Source organism: Chenopodium album, chromosome 11 (assembly GCF_948465745.1).
Source record: "Chenopodium album chromosome 11, dcCheAlbu1.1, whole genome shotgun sequence".
In the NCBI taxonomy this organism is placed as follows: Eukaryota; Viridiplantae; Streptophyta; class Magnoliopsida; order Caryophyllales; family Amaranthaceae; genus Chenopodium; species Chenopodium album.
The window spans coordinates 50448659-50466184 of record NC_137844.1 but is presented as its reverse complement, the minus strand read 5'-3'; the positions used below and the strand labels follow the sequence as shown (position 1 = coordinate 50466184).

General features: G+C 32.6%; 2 protein-coding genes across 2 annotated transcripts; both read left to right on the top strand.

Annotated features, from left to right (window-relative positions):
- The first annotated feature begins 1998 nt into the window (after positions 1–1998).
- Positions 1999–5180, top strand: LOC145569083 (protein CYTOSOLIC ABA RECEPTOR KINASE 1-like). The gene is made up of 8 exons (XM_081628454.1): positions 1999–2198; positions 2545–2792; positions 2891–3017; positions 3287–3377; positions 3550–3805; positions 4266–4398; positions 4491–4577; positions 4736–5180. Exons 4-8 carry the CDS (start codon positions 3308–3310, stop codon positions 4856–4858), a joined length of 669 nt encoding a protein of 222 aa, XP_081484580.1. The 5' UTR covers positions 1999–2198; positions 2545–2792; positions 2891–3017; positions 3287–3307; the 3' UTR covers positions 4859–5180.
- Positions 5181–12482: 7302 nt separating this feature from the next.
- LOC145569082 (protein STAY-GREEN homolog, chloroplastic-like) lies at positions 12483–16489 on the top strand. The gene is made up of 4 exons (XM_081628453.1): positions 12483–12921; positions 13092–13262; positions 13598–13765; positions 15595–16489. The coding sequence occupies exons 1-4, from the start codon at positions 12790–12792 to the stop codon at positions 15997–15999; spliced, it is 876 nt and encodes a 291-aa protein (XP_081484579.1). The 5' UTR covers positions 12483–12789; the 3' UTR covers positions 16000–16489.
- The last annotated feature ends 1037 nt before the right edge of the window (positions 16490–17526 follow it).

Here is a 17526-nt window from a genome sequence, read left to right as displayed (position 1 = left end):
AACTCTTAAAACACAAACATCACCATTCTACTGCTATACTACTTCCTTTTTATAATCAATCAAACCTACTGTACATTCAGTTCCATGCTGTCACACACTCACACCTCTTAGTAATCTTTTAATTAGTTGTCTTCTTTTGCTTAAGGATAATCATATGTACACAAAGTGTTGCTAATCAAGTAATCAGTGATTATCCTTAAGACCTTAATGAATGATTTGCCTTGCTATTTAAAAAAAAATATTCTAAAATTTCTAATATTTAATCCAGTTAATTATATCCCTGTCAAAAAAAAAAAAAAAAAAAAAATAAAAAAAAAATAATAATAAAATCCATTTAATTATATAAAAAAGTTTGTAAACGGTTCGATTTAGAAGCGGTTTGGTTCATAAACGGTTCGGTTTATAACCAGTTCGGTTTACAATCAGTTCGGTTTTTAAATGGTTCGGTGCAAACGGGTAGCAGTTTGCTAACGGTTCGGTGTAAGCGGTTTTTTTGCCAGTTTAAACGGTTTCGGGTTGGAACCGGTTTCGGGTTAGATACGGTTCGGTTCTTTTTTGGTTCGGTTTTCTTTCAGTTCGGTTTATATTCGGTTCGGTTTGTTAACGGGTTCGGTTTTTATACGGTTTAACATTATTCGGGTCGATTCGGTTTCGGGTTTACTAAAATACGGTTCGGGTCGGTTTCCGGTTTCAAAAAAATCGGTTTTTAATCGGTTCGGTTCTCATTTGGGTCGGTCGGTTTTGGACAGTTAAACGGTTTCGGTTTGAAATTTGACAGCACTAATCACCTCCCTTCTCACTTTGGCTGTCTCTCAAGCTTTTAACGATTCCCAGGTAATTTCAAGCCAATCTGTAGTACTTTTACTTCTATATTTTATCTATTTTAATGATCAAAATTATGCATTTTGTAATAGTATAACTCCGCATGTGACTATCGTCTGTGAATTGTGATATATCATTATACTAGCATTATACATTTACACTGTAGTGTAGGGTTTATAGAATATGGAGTATGTTCTAGTTTCCTAATTGTCTAGTTTATTCATTTCAATTAGTATATATTTTTGAGGGGTTAATTTAAAATCAGGGGAAACAGTGGAATTCGGTGTTAATTTATGGAGTACTTATTTTAAAGTTGATTGATAAAGTTGTGTTGATATTTGTTATGTTATAATAGTTGCAATGACGGTACAACAAATTGTATAGAAAGTGGGGTTTCGGACTTTCGGTGGTGGTGTTTGCAATTGGTGGTGGGTTGTGTAAGGATTTAGGAAATGGAAAAAAAAAAAAAAAAAAAAAAAAAAAAAAAAAAAAAGAGGTGTTGGTTGTTCGGAGATGGTGGTGGTGTTGGTTAAGGGGCGGTGGTGCTCGAATTAAGGACAAAAATTGGGGAAAGATAAAAGATAAGTAGATAGGAGACTTAAGATGGTGGTTGGAGACGGTTGGCAGAGTCTCGAAGGGGAGGGGTGGCTATGGTGTTTTAGGATTTGAGAGGAGAAAAGGGATAATGATTAATGACAAAGGGAAAGAGGTTGGAAAAACCTAAGGGATAAGGAATCAAGTAATCAAGAAATGACAAAGAAAAATGTTAAACAAACAACCCCAATGGGAATAAACTATAAAGTATGTTAATTCTCTTACCCACTACCCCAATCTAACAGCCCCTTAATGCGACTCGTAGAACTACTTGTAACCGGTGGCGGTGTATATATTGATTTGTGCCCTTTTCCTCTTTGTACTTCCCCTTTACCTTTGAATGCTTGATCCATAAGGTCTTTGTTGATATTGTATCCAAAATTTGATAAATTCTATTTATATATCATTTTTATCTTTATTTTCTGTTTGAAATTACATCTCTTTGTAACCTAAGATCTTCAATTTGATTTGTTCAACTTATAATACCTGTGGAATCAATGGACGGTTTGAATGAAAAAGTTGTTGATGGGGTTAGTGATTCTGGTGTTGTGGCTCTTGTATCAGGGGATGGCACTACTAATTCTGAGGTTTCAGGTCCTGAACTGGATGTCGTACCTGCTGGGATTGATATTGAGGGTCTTGATTCAGAAAGTGAGGCTCCAGTTCCTTCTATTCTCGAAACCCAGATTGACCTTGAAGGTCTTGACACTCCAAACCATGATGATTGGAAAGTAATCTGGACATACAGCTCAATTCCCCCGACCTTCACTCTGTTTCTGATGGTATGATTTAAAATCCTAACCCACTATTTTTAGTGATTACTTAATAAACTACGATTAACCAATTGTTTGTGAGCGCCTTGCTTTGGATGTTGTGAAAGCATTTGATTTTGTAGTTTTAGAACTCTGCTGATAGTCTTAAAGGTACTCTGTGTATCATGCTGAATAGAATAGGTCTGTGTGCTGTTGATACATATGCATGTCAGCATGTGTGCCTGTCTGTGTTTGATTTGAAGTTCTTGATGTCAGAAATCTTGATTTATTGTGGTGACACATCCTTGGTTTATTTTCATTTTCATATGCTGTTGGTTTCTGAGTTTTAAAAGTAAGAATTTATTAAATTTTGTAGGGAGAGATGGAAATGATCAGTTAGTTGACGATGAACTTAGCAATTCACTCTTGGAAGTCCAGCCTATAGTTGTCCCTCAAATTTCGGTGGATGAACTACGGGAAATTACAGAAAACTACAGCTCCAATGCTTTAATAGGGGAAGGCGCATATGGTAGCGTGTACTATGGTAAGCTTAAAAATGGGCGTGCAGCAGCTATAAAAAAACTGGATGCTAGCAAACAACCAGATGACGAATTTTTATCCCAGGTTTACAACCTTGGAAATCATATTGAAATTATTGATCTACTAAAGTGCTATTTTACCTTGGAAAACTGAGGTGCTTATTTTATCGTTTTTATTTGCAGGTTTCTATGGTTTCAAGGCTAAAACATGATAATTTTGTTGAATTGCTTGGTTATTGTGTTGATGACAACCTACATATTCTTGCTTATGAGTTTGCGTCCAATGGAACTCTTCATGACATCCTTCACGGTAAGCTGGAATTTGCGGTGTTTGGAGCCTACAGGCCTTTAATTTCTTTAATTTTCCATTGCCCTTTTGTCTTATTAGTTATTACTAGTGCCTTTTATCTAGATTGATTGATATTTTCTTTATGCAAGATTTTTTTGGCCTTATTTAAGCTTTGGACTTTCTATCTCTTGGTTCTTATGAATAAGATGGATGATTCTTTTCTTGTCATCTCATATTCTCATGTAAGGACTAAGGACTACTAAATGATATGAAATGTTTACTTGCTGCAGGTTGTCGTTATATGGTGATTCATGTTCCTTTTTTCATTAATCTGTGCAAAATCTAAGTGCTGCAAGAAACATGAACTAGCTGTTATGCTATGTGAGTTTGAATAATCTGTGCGTATTAGTGAATTTCTTTTAATTTGATTTGTACTTGTAGTTAAGCCATTGAAACGTTTCATGTGTGTTCACAGAGACCTTTTGTTTTTATGTCTTGGAAGTGATCATTTGTTTTCGTTAATTTTTACATACTCCTGTTATATTTTGCCTAGGGAGGAAGGGTGTCGAAGGAGCACAACCTAAGCCTGTTTTGTCATGGGCTCAACGTGTTAAAATTGCAGTAGGTACTGCCAGGGGACTTCAGTTTTTGCATGAGAAGGCAGCTTTCCCCATTTTTCATCGTGATATTAAGTCTAGTAATATACTGCTCTTTGATGATGATGTTGCTAAGATTGGTGATTTTGATCTGTCACATAAAGCTCTGGATATGGCAGCACGACTTCATTCTCGTGGCTATCATGGACCAGAGTAAGGATTCTTTGCTTCTTTTATACCTCTATTTGGAATTACTCAGCATGTTAGGGAATTTCCTTTAACCATAAACGTGGTGTGGATTGGATTGGTTACTTATTATAAAGTATCACACTAGTATAACAATAATTTATGAATGGCCTAGGATAGTTTTAACACCGGGCCACTGGCATAATCTTCTGGTTATTCTGTGACTTAATTTCGTTGACACCCTGTAGAGCCGAAACAACCTTAAAAAAAATCCTAGTGTCTTAAGGGCCTCATGACACACGTTACTGGAGGGGTGTTTACGAAACTTGAGTACTCGACTCCCCTCCGTAGGGAGTACTATTATGATTAGTCATAGGATGGAGTACCTTCAGGTTTTATTAGGTCTCTATCCAATTAGAAGATTCACTGTTGAACTATTTTGCCTTTAATCTGATTTTATTCATGTGGAAATGATTCATGCCTGTAGGTATGCGATGACAGGGCAACTTAATGACAAGAGCGATGTGTACAGTTTTGGTGTTGTCTTGCTTGAGCTTCTCACTGGTCGGAAACCTGTTGCTTATACTTCTCCTCGAGGACAGCAAAGTCTGGTGACATGGGTACTTGTTATTTTGCTCTGTTTAGTGATATATTTTTGGTACAAATGACTAGGATTTGCTCCTAACATAGTGCATATACTTTATGATGTCAGGCTAGACCTAAACTCAGTGAAGACAAAGTCGAGCAGTGTGTTGATCCGAGACTCGATGGAGAATATCGTGGCAGAGGTGTTGCCAAGGTTTGGATAATTCTTTAACATGGATAATTATTTCTTTTAGGTTTGGATACCAATTCGTTGATGGTTGTAAATGACATGCTCTCTCTTTGTGCAAGTAAATTTTACTGACAAATGAATTAATACTAGAATCTATGCTAATATATTGGATCATTATGCAGATGGCTGCAATTGCTGAATTGTGCTTAAATCCTGAACCTGATTTTCGGCCAAACATGGGCTTCGTTGTCATGGCACTCCAACCTTTGGTTGCTGTGCCGTTCATAGCCAGCCAGACATGTTAAGGTGTATGTGAAATTGGGTTGCAATGAATGCCGTCTATCTAGCTGGTGGTTCCTTTTACTTATTGCTCTTTTTTTTAACCTCTGGAAGATGTGTATTTGACTATTTGAGTAGCATGGGTCAACACTCAAAAGTCAACCTCATCTTTGAACTATCTGTAATTCTGTATAGGGTTGTTTTGGGTTTGTTGTACTGTATTGGTTAGACGGTTATTTTGATACATGAGTGATCGGGTTGCGGAGGACCCTTGGCGTGCAAGGGAATTTACTAGGCTTAATCCTAGTCTAATCAGGGTAAGTCATACTGTTTTAATGTTTTTTTCAGTAGTCCTACACGGTTTTACTAGTCCTTAAGGATTGGATTTTACGTGTAGGGACAAAAAAAAGTATATCATAAGGAGTCCTAGGCCCTATTCTTTTGAGCTTCTGGCAGAGCAGAGCAGATTAAATTTCAGCAGAGCAGATTTCAACATTATTATTATTATTATTATTATTATTATTATTATTATTATTATTATGATTATTATTATTAAGTGCATATACCATTGATTTAGGTGAGTGAAAACATAAATAAATGTGTACCGTATTTAACATATGTTAATAGGATAAAGATAAAAGACAACAGTTTACTTATATTCATTTCACAAAAATTTTAAAATAAAATGATTTAAGGAGTAATAATGATTTTACGTATAAATATGTCTTAATCATATATTTTTAACCCTCAAAATAATAATGATATACAAAGTACTATTTGAAAACAACCTCTTTTTTTAATTCTTAAGTTGTATGGATAGATTTGAAAAATAATTCAACTCAATGAACTAACAATCAATACCCACATAAAATGTTTCTATACATTGTGGTTCTAATATCAAATGTTTATAAAAAGAAATTGTTATTAATTGTTATTATTATTATTCATTTTTTTTTGAAAGAATCGTTATAATTATTAGAAATTATTAATTAATAATATTATTAGAGTTAAGTCTAAAATAGGTGACTTGATTCTTGCAAAATATAGAAAAAGGGGACTCAATTTATTTTAAAGAGGAAAAGGGGACTGGGCTAGAACGGGCTTGGGTTATCGGTGGGTTTTAATTAATTAAGGGGAAAGAATTGAGTCCCCTTGGTTAAACAATTGAGTCCCTTTGGTTAACCAATTAAAAAAAAGTATGTTTTTTTTTTGTTAATATTTTAATTTGTAAAGAATTGAGTCCCTAATTTTTTATTTTAATACAGTCCATAATTTATTTTTAATTTCAGGGCTCTGCAAGTATTTATTGAAACTACTATTGTGTGCTTCTGCTACAAAAGAAAGACAAATAAGCTATAACCATGAAGATGAAGAACATGCTTTGGTTTTTTTTTTGTTAAGAAATTATTATTGAAAGAATTATTTTTTTGGATAACAAATTTTAAAAAAACAAAGCTTTTGTTGTTGCACTCTCTTAATTTCAAACGATTATATTTCAGATCATATAATGTTGCTGTCTCGGGTGGACATGGAGGTGTAAGAGCTGAGTGTGCACTGTGCAGCGAGGGGAGTGTTATCTCGTAATGGAAGAACTCCTACTGATCTAGTTCTTGAAGATATTGATGTTTTGATATTTCAAAAAAAAAAAAAAAAAAAAAAAGATATTGATGTTTTGAATGGTGGCTTTAATGCCTTTTCTTGAAGAAAGGGGGGAATGTTGTTGCACACTTAGTTGCCAGGCTAGTTTCTATGGGTGGGGTTGAACAATTGTTTCTGAGTTCTTTTCCGCATAGTGTATCCACTATTGCGGACCTGGATGTAATTTAACTCCTTGATTAATATTAAGCCTCGCGTTTCTTTCAAAAAAAAAAAAAAAAAAAAGAATGATTAATGAAGGTATTAAATTCATTTGGTTTAATCAAGACAATAATGAGAGACTTAATTCTTTACAAGGGACTTAATTCTTCTTGGGTTAAATGTGAGTTAAGTCACCTAAAAACACCCCTTTAACTGGAAATTTAACCTCAGTCCCCTTTTCCTCCATAAAATAAATTGAATCCCCTTTCCCCATACTTTGCAACAATTGAGTCCCCTGTTTTATACTTAACTCAATATTATTAAATATTAATTCTTAATAGTTTGAATTATTAAATATTATTATTGACAATTATTATTATGATTAATAAATATTAATTATTATTAATATTAATAATTATTATAATTATTTAAAATAATTAATTATTATCATCAATACAATATTAATTATTATTATTGAATAATAATTATTATTGTTATTATTAATTATTATTTGAAAATAGAGCGGAGCAAATTTGATCCGAGCAGAGCAGGGCTCAGCAGAGCAGGGCTCAAGAACGGGCCCCTAGTCTAATTAGGTTATACTAAGCGCCTTAGGATGTGTATTTGTGTTTGATTGAGATTAATAAATTTTAAAGTTTTGTAATAAAATCTACGAAAGTAGGTGAGATGCTTATTTGTCCAGCCTGGTCTTATAAGTCAATTGCTTATTTATTTATTTATATTGTTCATGTAGATGTTATTTGTTGTAGGAATATGTGGGTGTATGAAGATTATGATAGTGTTCCTCGAGCACAATTAATAATTGGACATAGATTTAATCATATCATCCATATGCTTGATATGTGGAATTGTGGCGGTATATTGATTTTTGAATAATAACGGTGAACAGGTAGCAATTAACAATGTGTTTGGATTAAGAAAGGGGACGGAAAAGAAGGGGAGGAAAGAGAAGAGGAAAAGAGAAGAATGGTGAGTTCTCCTTTCAATTATCTCCATTAATAAAGGGATCAATTTCCTACAATTTATTCTCTCAATTTCGCTCCCCTCCAATTCCCTTTCTTCCTCATTTGTTATCTAAATGAAAGATACCTCATCTTTCCATTTCACTTCTCTTCTTTCCCCTCCATTTCCTTCAATCCAAACACACCGTAAATCTACAACATGTTATTGAGATCTTAAGCTAATTGATTGCTTAGGTTAATTAAGGGTTTGGTTACTTTGAAGACCAAATGTGCGTGTTGGTCTAATAACTAAAATTTAACCTATTAAACTAGATAAGATAATATTCATGTAAGTATTTCAGCTAATGAATCTCATAGCATATATAGTATTACTTTGTATTTGCTGTAATTAGTTTAAATCACTACTCTATGTTCATAACGTATACAGTATTACTCTGTATTTCCAACAAATATTTCAGATAAATATGCAATTTAGCACGTTTATGAAATAATAATTGAGTGTTGATATGGTGCTGTCATTGGCCAATTGGCCTTTTTGAGGTTGGAAAAGGCTTGTAATGGTGGCATGGCCTGCTCACTCGGGACATTTCATATCTTCTAATCTGAGGCTCAGAGCAAATATAATGAACTAGATGTAAAGATGTAGGCCCTGGATATGGGACGCTACCACAAGTCCTTCACAAAATAAACGTGCTGTTATTCGGCTTGTTACTTAACAGTCAAAATCAACTCTATATTATTATTGTCGTCTATCATAGGACAATAACCAATAATATGAATTATTTACCAGTAAAGTACTAGCTCACTTGGTAAGTTTCTTATCTAATAATAAATCCTATAAGTTTGGGTTTGAATCTTAGTGAGGGTGCTTTGGGTGAGGTTAGGATTTCTTAACCCTTTCCTCTATTCCCAAGTGATTGGCTTGCAAATACTTAACCAAAAAAACCATGAAGATTAAAGTCTAATCAGAGTCTTCCTTACCATACAAACGAACAAAGAAAAATAAAATTTTTAAAAATGACCGACATCCCATACTCCATGTATAGTAAGAAATCATTGCGCTGAGCTCCTTTGCCATGGCTTGTCTCCATCTTAGATCCCTATCATGTTTTAGCTGGGTTAGTACACAATTTAAGCACGGATTATAAAAGATTAAAAATTGATTTTCGTTCAGAAATCCCATCTTTAATTATCAACATATGTATGCATTTGATGCATATTATCACGAGGAAGTATATTGCATTGCGTTCTAAATTTTGGATAAAAGAGGCACTAGGATAGGTAAAACTGAGGTGAGATGCCTAGATATCACAAATTTGGCTGCATGACTCTGTGACCAGTCATTATGGGAGTTATTTCGTTAGTGTTATAGGAGAAATATTATGGTTATGACTCTTATGAGATGAAGTATTATGGCTAGTCGGCTAAAGTAGTTAGCTAGTTCTCCAACTTTCAGACATGAGATGAAGTTCAAATCTCACTAAGCTCATCTTAGGAGGACTTTCCCTAAAATCTCTCCTCTTAGAATGGACCTTTTCCCTACTACTACTACTACTACTACTACTACTACTACTACTACTACTAATAATAATAATAATAATAATAATAAGGATGCTATTAGAGGGGTGGGGGCCCAGATTGTATCTCGGCTCCCCACTAATTTCTTGTAAATTGATTGACTTTGTAGGTTTTTTCTGATATAATAATAATAATAATAATAATAATAATAATAATTAGGAGAAGTATTACACACATACCCTTAGCTTGCTTGAGGATTAACCTCGTTGCTCTTGAAAATTGATATGATTGAAATATTCATTTGTAGTGGCTGATCTTGGCCGAAAATATTAGAGGGGCTGAGATTTAAATATTTAACCTCTTGCTCAAAACTATTCACTATACCCTAATATTTTATAAGTAAATACTGGTTATTTAAGTTCATTAACTAATTAATTACAATTATGGGATTGTTCCATGTACCCTTGTGGTTTTAAAAAATGCATCGTGTACCCCTGAAAACTTTTAAATGTACCATGTACCCTTGAGGTATGTTAAAACGTGCACCAAATACCCTTAGACTTACAATAAATGACATTTTTGTTAAATTGAGACCCGCTTAGCTTCAAATTCTATTAAATTATTACAATTTAATGCTACTATAATGCTAAACCTACTAATTATAAAGTAAACTTAACTAATAAAGCAAATTCTAACACCCAAAAGTTTAGGATTTAGAATGATCGACGGAGTTTAAATTTTGATATAACTTATGCTTTTAGGCAGTTTTATTGTATAAACATAATGTGCTAAAAGTAAGTCAGTGTGGGCATAATTTTAGTTTAATATAAGTCAATGATATGTGCATTTGTTGGAGGTAGGGTATTTGGTGCATTTATTTACAAACCTCAGGGGTATATGGTGCATTTAAAAGTTTTCAAGAATACACGGTGCATTTTTTAAAACCTTGAGGGTATACGAAACAATTTCCCTACAATAATTTATAGGGGGCCTGATCCCGAATGGTCCCGGTGGAAGTTCCTCTTTGCTTGTAGCACGCATGTGATATGAACCAGCTTAGTTGATATAGTTATTTCAAGGTAGTAGACTAAGCTAGTATTGGTGAGAGTTGAGAAATACTCATCCTAACAATTTCATACAAAGGATTGTGCACTGTAAATTTTACTTTAGATAGATGACTGGAATGAACACAGTATGAGAAGGGGATGGGTAAATTGATTTGTTGAACTTGCTTCAACTTGGATTGAGTAGTAAGATTAAGGAAAATATGTTGTATTATAATGAGTAGTAAAGGAGTCGGAATTGAGTGAAATTGACTATAAACATAGAAGTATTGCAAAATATATATAACAGGTCACAAGGCAATCTATTAAGGGGGTGTTTAGTTCATTATATTGGAATGGATTGAAATGGAATCTCATTATAGATAGGGCTGCAAACGATCCGAGTCAAGCCGAGTTTTAGTCTGTTCGAGCTAAGTTTGATAAGAACTATTCATGTTCGAACTATCTCGAGCTTGAACGAGCTTTTAAAAATCTTGTTCGAGCTGGGCTCGTTAAGAATTTGGCTTGTTCGAGCTTTGTTCACGAACGTACTCGTTTGCATTTCGAGTTTAACTTTGAGTTTAAACGGGTCTAAATCGGGTTGATTAAATAAACGAGCCTTAATTTATCATTTAAAAAATTGGTTTCTTTCAAATTTTAACACATCCATTTAATTTTATATAAGATGTTTATATTCTTTCTATAAAAAAAAGGTAATGACGGAGTTTTCATGCTTTTACATGATGAAATAATTAATACTTTTTACAAATATGTATGAATAAAAGATATATAAATTTTTCAAATTTTAATTGGGCGTGAAAAAACTTATAAATTGACTTAAACGAGCTGTTTATGAACATTACCGAGCCGAACATGTTGTTCGAGCTTTGTTCATTTATTTTATGAGCTTAAGATTTTTGTTCAAACTTGTTTGTTAGCTTAACAAACGAGTTTTGACCAAGCTTTGATCGAACTTGTTCGCGAGTAGTTCACAAACATATCGGCTCATTTACACCCCTAATTATAGAGGGTTATGGATTCTAAAATCCATACTAACCTAAAATTGTTTGGTTTAATGTTGGAATGGATAGTATTCTTCATTAATAGAATGGATTGTGAATCTTAAAAGTAAAAGGTGGGTATGAGATTTTATAGGTATGGGGTGGAATTAAAATCCCTTGGGTATGAGATTCTATTACTAAAAAACTCAACCAAATAAAAAAATAAATGGAATGGATTCTAATTCCAATCCAATCCAATCCATTCCAAATGATCCAACCAAAAGAAGGTGGATTTTGAATCCTTCCATTTCCTCTAGTTCTACTCCTTATTGACTAATTTCTTATAAAGTCTAATTCAATGTTATTTTCTTTACCCTTAAAAAACCTTAAACATTATACTATCTTCGATTTTTTTTAGTTGCAACTTTGGAATATTTTATATCTCACAAATAATACCCCCAAAGTTGCAACTAAAAAAAAATTGGAGGTAGTAGTATTACTCCCTTTGTTTTTAAATATTGTAAAAGCTTTCCAATAGATTAAGTATTTAAAACCGGCTGAAAATGTAAAGTAAAGCAAGTATTTAAAAACGAAGAGAGTACAAATTTGATGTACTTGTGTAGTTTTGTTTTTCTTTAAGCAAGTCAAATGATTTTTTTGTGAAGGGTGGATTCATTTATACAGAAAACCGTTGAAGCCTACTTGGAAGTTAGAACCATCAAACAAAAACAAATTGACGTTTATCTCCTTTAATGTAGGCATGATCAGCGATCATCACAGTCATAGTCGTCAAAAATTTTGTTCTATTGAAACCTCATATTTAATTCAATTATCTTGCGACTTTCTTTGAGAGCCTGTTCTGTACACTCGGGTAATGTACTCATTAATTTTTGCTCATTCAATAAATAAGCAGAATATTTTTGCTCATTTATTAAATGAACAAAAATTATGAGCAAATTACTCAGATGTGCGATATACCCGGGTGTATATAACAAATTCTAACTTTCTTTAAACCAAATCCAAAAAGTTTATTCAAGCAAATCCAACACAAAAAATGAGTTAAATCTTACTTTAATGACATTCATTTCAAAACTCCAAGATAGAAAAATAGAAAATTACTCTCAAAAATGAGAGGAGGAAGCTTATAGTCACATACCGCCGTTATATAATTGGTTCAAAATGTCCCCAAAATTTCCAATCAATACAAAAATTAAAATAGAAACACGTGTAAATTAAATTTCACTTTCAATTACTAGCAACTTCAAGCGATTTCCTTCTTTCCCGGTAGAACTAAACCCCAAATTTGTGAATCAACTCTCTACACGCTTTTCTTTCTCTCTCCTCCTTTGAAAAAAGTGGAAAACAAACCTTCAAAGTTTTCCAAAATATAATTAAAACTCTTAAGCAAAGAAAAATACTCAATTACTCAAAGTATCTTCTTTTTCTTTCTTTCTTTCTTTTTCTTTTCTTTCTAGTCTTTGGTAGACTACTCTTGTTACATATAAAATCTTCTTCAAATTCCTAAATTATTGGACCTTCTAATTTATTAATTAATACAAATACAGAAGTAATTAATTGATTCATTAATACTTCTGTAGTTACTAATTTTTGAGTGATGGCCACTTTAACTGCCTCTATGTTACTGCCATCAAAGCTCAAACCTTCATTTCCTGAGGATAAATCCTCTCTTTTTAATTTCAGAAGTAGCAGATCTTCTTCATCCAAGAGAAGTCAATCTCTTGCCCCTGTAAGTAACTCTATCTGTTTATTATTCGAGTCGGGTTTTGGAATTAATTGTCACGTTGATGGTATAATTTGAACAAGTAACGTGACAACTGATTCCGGACCGTGGGAGTATATATGGCAACATGGGTATTGATTAGTGTGTTATTTTTGTTGGTGGATGATTGAGATTAGGTGATGAGATTATTTGGGCCAGCAATATTTGAAGCATCAAAATTGAAGGTATTGTTTTTAGGTGTTGATAAAGAGAAACACCCAAAGTTGCCAAGAACTTATACTCTTACTCATAGTGATATCACCTCCAAACTCACTTTGGCTATCTCTCAAACTATTAACAATTCCCAGGTAATTTCTAATTTCTATTCTTTTTTCTTTCAATTATTTTTTAATTTTATTATTTAAAAGATATTAATGATCACAGTTGGTAAAAGTAAAAATCAACACGTAACTAATTAACTATTATTCTTGAACACAGGACTTTTTTAGGATAGGAAAATACTAATATGAGTAATGTCGTTGTTGATTTATTATCTAATGTTATAGACTTATAGGGTAGAATAAATTTAGTTTCATAATTGTCTAGTTTATTCATTAAATTAGTATTTTTTGAATAAATGAGGGGAATTTAATTTGGTGATTGTTTTTGTTTGATTAATAAAAGTGTTAATATTTGTTAATAGTTGCAAGGATGGTATAACAAATTGTATAGAGATGAAGTGGTGGCAGAATGGAAGAAAGTAAAAGGGAAGATGTCACTACATGTTCATTGTCACATAAGTGGTGGTCATTTCCTATTAGATTTGTGTGCTCCTTTGCGTTACTACATCTTTTGCAAGGAACTCCCTGTGGTAAGAGAATTACTCTGTCTTCCTTCCTCTTATTTCGCGAGAAAGTTTAAATTAATAGTCATACTCGTACATACTTCTACTCTTTTGAAAATTCAATTAGGTTTTGAATGAGATCGTTTTTAATTTATGTAGTACGGTATAATTATAAAAAGAGTCACTATAATAGTCTAATCTCAGGTCTTATGCTTTCCAGTTTGCACTCATACATGTTTTCAAGTGATTAGGCGATTGGCTTCTCAATTTGCTAAGGATAGGGGCATTAAACAAACTTGTTTAGTTATATGGAGTATCTTTTTCAATTTGTACAAATCATATCTGAAATAGATTTCGATACATGAAAAATAAGAATAAATTTTAACCAAAGAAAGAAAAATATAAACAAATGACATTTGTTACGTATCTTAGAGCCTATTAATAAAATTAGACTAAAATCTGATTAATAGTTCTTTTAATCCAGTGTTGATGGTTGAAGAAGGCTATTCAATGTTTGTTTGATTGACATAATATAAGGAAAATGAAGAGCGAAAACCTCTTTAATTATATGAACAAGAAGTTATTTGGTTGACAACACCTTAAGTAGTTTCACAATATTTTACTTTTTCTAAAAAGGAGAATGTTAATTAGCTTACTTTATGTAAGTGAAATTTATCTCTCATGTTTAATCAAATAACATTTAGATTCCTTATTACTTGTAAAATTAAACTCCATGAAAGAAACAACTTTCAATAGTATCTTTCCATGTTCAAATAAACAAGCATTTGTTCATTAAAAAAAAAAAAAAAAAAAAAACATTTGAACAGAAAATGGTTTATTTCCCATGTGCAAAAATGGTTGAACAGAAAAGTATTGATGAGTACTTCGAGTAGTGAGTACATTGTCAAGAACCAGGAGTGTAGTTATCCTCTTACCCCACTTCCATATTTGAACATCTGAGATTTTTATTTGTGGCCATCTTCAAACTAGCCTCATATTTTATTTTTATTTCCTTTTTTTTTCCCATCTTTTTTCTATTTGGGAGTATTTGAGAGTGGGCCTACATTTTAGAAATAATTTTTCTTACTTGTATAGAAAACTATCAAAACATTTACTGGTGCGAAGAATACCAAATAAGTGAGATACCTAATGATGCGATGTATGAAATAATTCAAATTGAGTGAGCTGCTACAAAAATATCAATGTACATTCTCAAACAACAAATGCATGTAAATTGGAGATTTTGACTACATATAAGTTTGAAGTAAACTACCACAAATACTTTTGTGCACGAAAATAAAATCGATATTCAATTTCAATATAGTTTCCTTTGATATCAATGGATACTCTGATTAAGTTGTTCATTTCTTGTATTTGAGAGTAAGTCCAATATGAACTCTTTGAATGTGAGCTAATAAAGTTGCACTGTTGCATATTACTTTAAGATGTGATACCTACCTCTGCCCCATATTAGGAGAAATTATTAACCATAATTATTGTTAGATTTTTTTTGAAGGGATAATTATTGTTAGATTACGTACAAGAGTTACCACGCTAGTTTAAAGAGTATTAACTACTAAACTAGGGTCATACAATATGATGAATGCAACTTTGTCTGATCCGGACATGGAACAACAATAATACTCGTATTTGTACTTCACTTGGAAACCCTTATCTAAGCTTATTTTGGACACATGAAAGCTCATTTTTAGTTTTGAATTAGACTACTGTATGAAACTCCTTATCCGAACATATTTTTCGGAAAACCTTACATGAAAAGAATGGAGTATAAGAAAAAATAACATAAGTCCAAATATGTCGCTAAACAACATGAGATGTGGTGTTGAAATGGACAGGTACTGAATGCATTTGTGCATGGGGATGAAAATTTGTTCAACAACAACCCAGAACTACAAGAAGCAACTGTATGGGTGTATTTCCATTCAAGCATCCCTGAGTTCAACAAAGTCGAGTGCTGGGGCCCACTCAAGGACGCGCTGGACCCCACTTCAAAGAATACGAAGAAGATGATGATGATAAACAAGCAAGGTGACGATGATGATGAGGAGAAAGACGAAGAAGAGCCTTCAATTACAAGCAACTCGAAATGGGACATGTTAGAGCCTTGCACGGAACCATGTAGGTGTTGCTTTCCACCAACTAGTTTAATCCCTTGGACTCCTTCACTATCACATGAGCAACCTCAGCTAGATCAAGAACTTACCGGAGACGTCTCGATCCCCCCCACCGGGACCCGGTGATTGGTAAATATTGTATGCTCGGGTTGAAGCAACACCAAATATATGATTACAACCATGATTTATTTTGTATATAACACATACAAGTAGAAAACTTATCTTAGGTAATTAAATTAAATTGTACTCATATTGAATTAGTCGAAATTCGGGTGGACAAAGGAGCTTCCTTGTATCGGATGATCTAATGTTGGAGGCTTGTATGTATTTGTGACCTTGTCAAGATCACCTCGCTCTCACTCCAGTGTTAAGGGGTTGAAAAGATTGAATTCATGGTGTTTAATTTTGTACATACACGTTGATTTGTTTTGGTGAAAAATTGGTACGTGTAATATATATTGTGACTAATAGGAGTTATCTTGTTAAAATTAAAGACTCCTATTGTTACACAACACAAAATATGGAGTATGCCACATTTGATTTTGGTTAGGGGAGACTTTTCTACAAGTCTAAGTTTGAATGTTATTTCTATTATTCATTAATTAAAGTTCTTAGATCTCTTATTTACCAATGTAAGTAATTAAGTACTGGTATTATGAGGAGATTTATACGGAGTATTTATTTTACTTAGCATTATGGAGTACATTTTTTTTGCAACACACCTAATATTTTTATTTAATTTTTGTAATTTGTAATTGTTAGTGGCGAAACTAGGAATGAACTTGTTAACCTTATTCTGAACTTATTAACCCTGAAATAAGTTCAGATAAGGGTTAATAAGTTTAGATAAAATAAGTTTAGGAAAAATAAGTTCAGATAAATTGTGATAAGGGTTAATTAGGGCTATCTAAGTTCAATTTATAACTAAAATAAGTTCTAATAAGGACAAATAAGTTCAGATTAGTGCAGATAAGTAAAAATCAAGTGAATAGAATGCACCAAAATTTGGGGGTTTTGATATGATAGACTACACTTGATTCAGAAAGTGAAGATGTATTGATAATTTACCGTCCAAAAATATTTAGTTGAATTGTATACTATGATATCATCAATCAAAGATTCAATCAAGTGTTTTTTAATTCATGATAACCTATCAGATTAAAATAGACATATAACCCTAAAATTGTAATAATAATTATAAGTTTAATACGAAGTAATTGACAAATGACATTCAATAACGAGTAATGTCAAGAAGTGAAACTTCCCAAGTCTGTATTCATGTGACTATCAGACTATGTGAGTATAACTTGTACTTCGTATAAGTTTATACACATCTAAATAAGAGGACTCTAAAATAAACATACGGCCCATCTAAGCTATTTCAAAGTTAGCCTACTAAACCCAATATGTTCACTGCCCCTTAAGTTGAAGAGATGCAAATCACAAATTGTCCAACATGTATAAGCCGCTATTTATCTCCTTGATAAAAAGGGTGTTAATCAATGGCATAATGGTAAAATAAATTGAAAAGACAAAGAAAAAGGAAAAGGAAAAGGAAAAACAGATTTTAATAATCTTAACTTTGGCCCATTTGCTTTAAATAATGATCCCTTACTTGAGCTGAGCTTTAGGAGAATACTTTAAAGCTAAAGC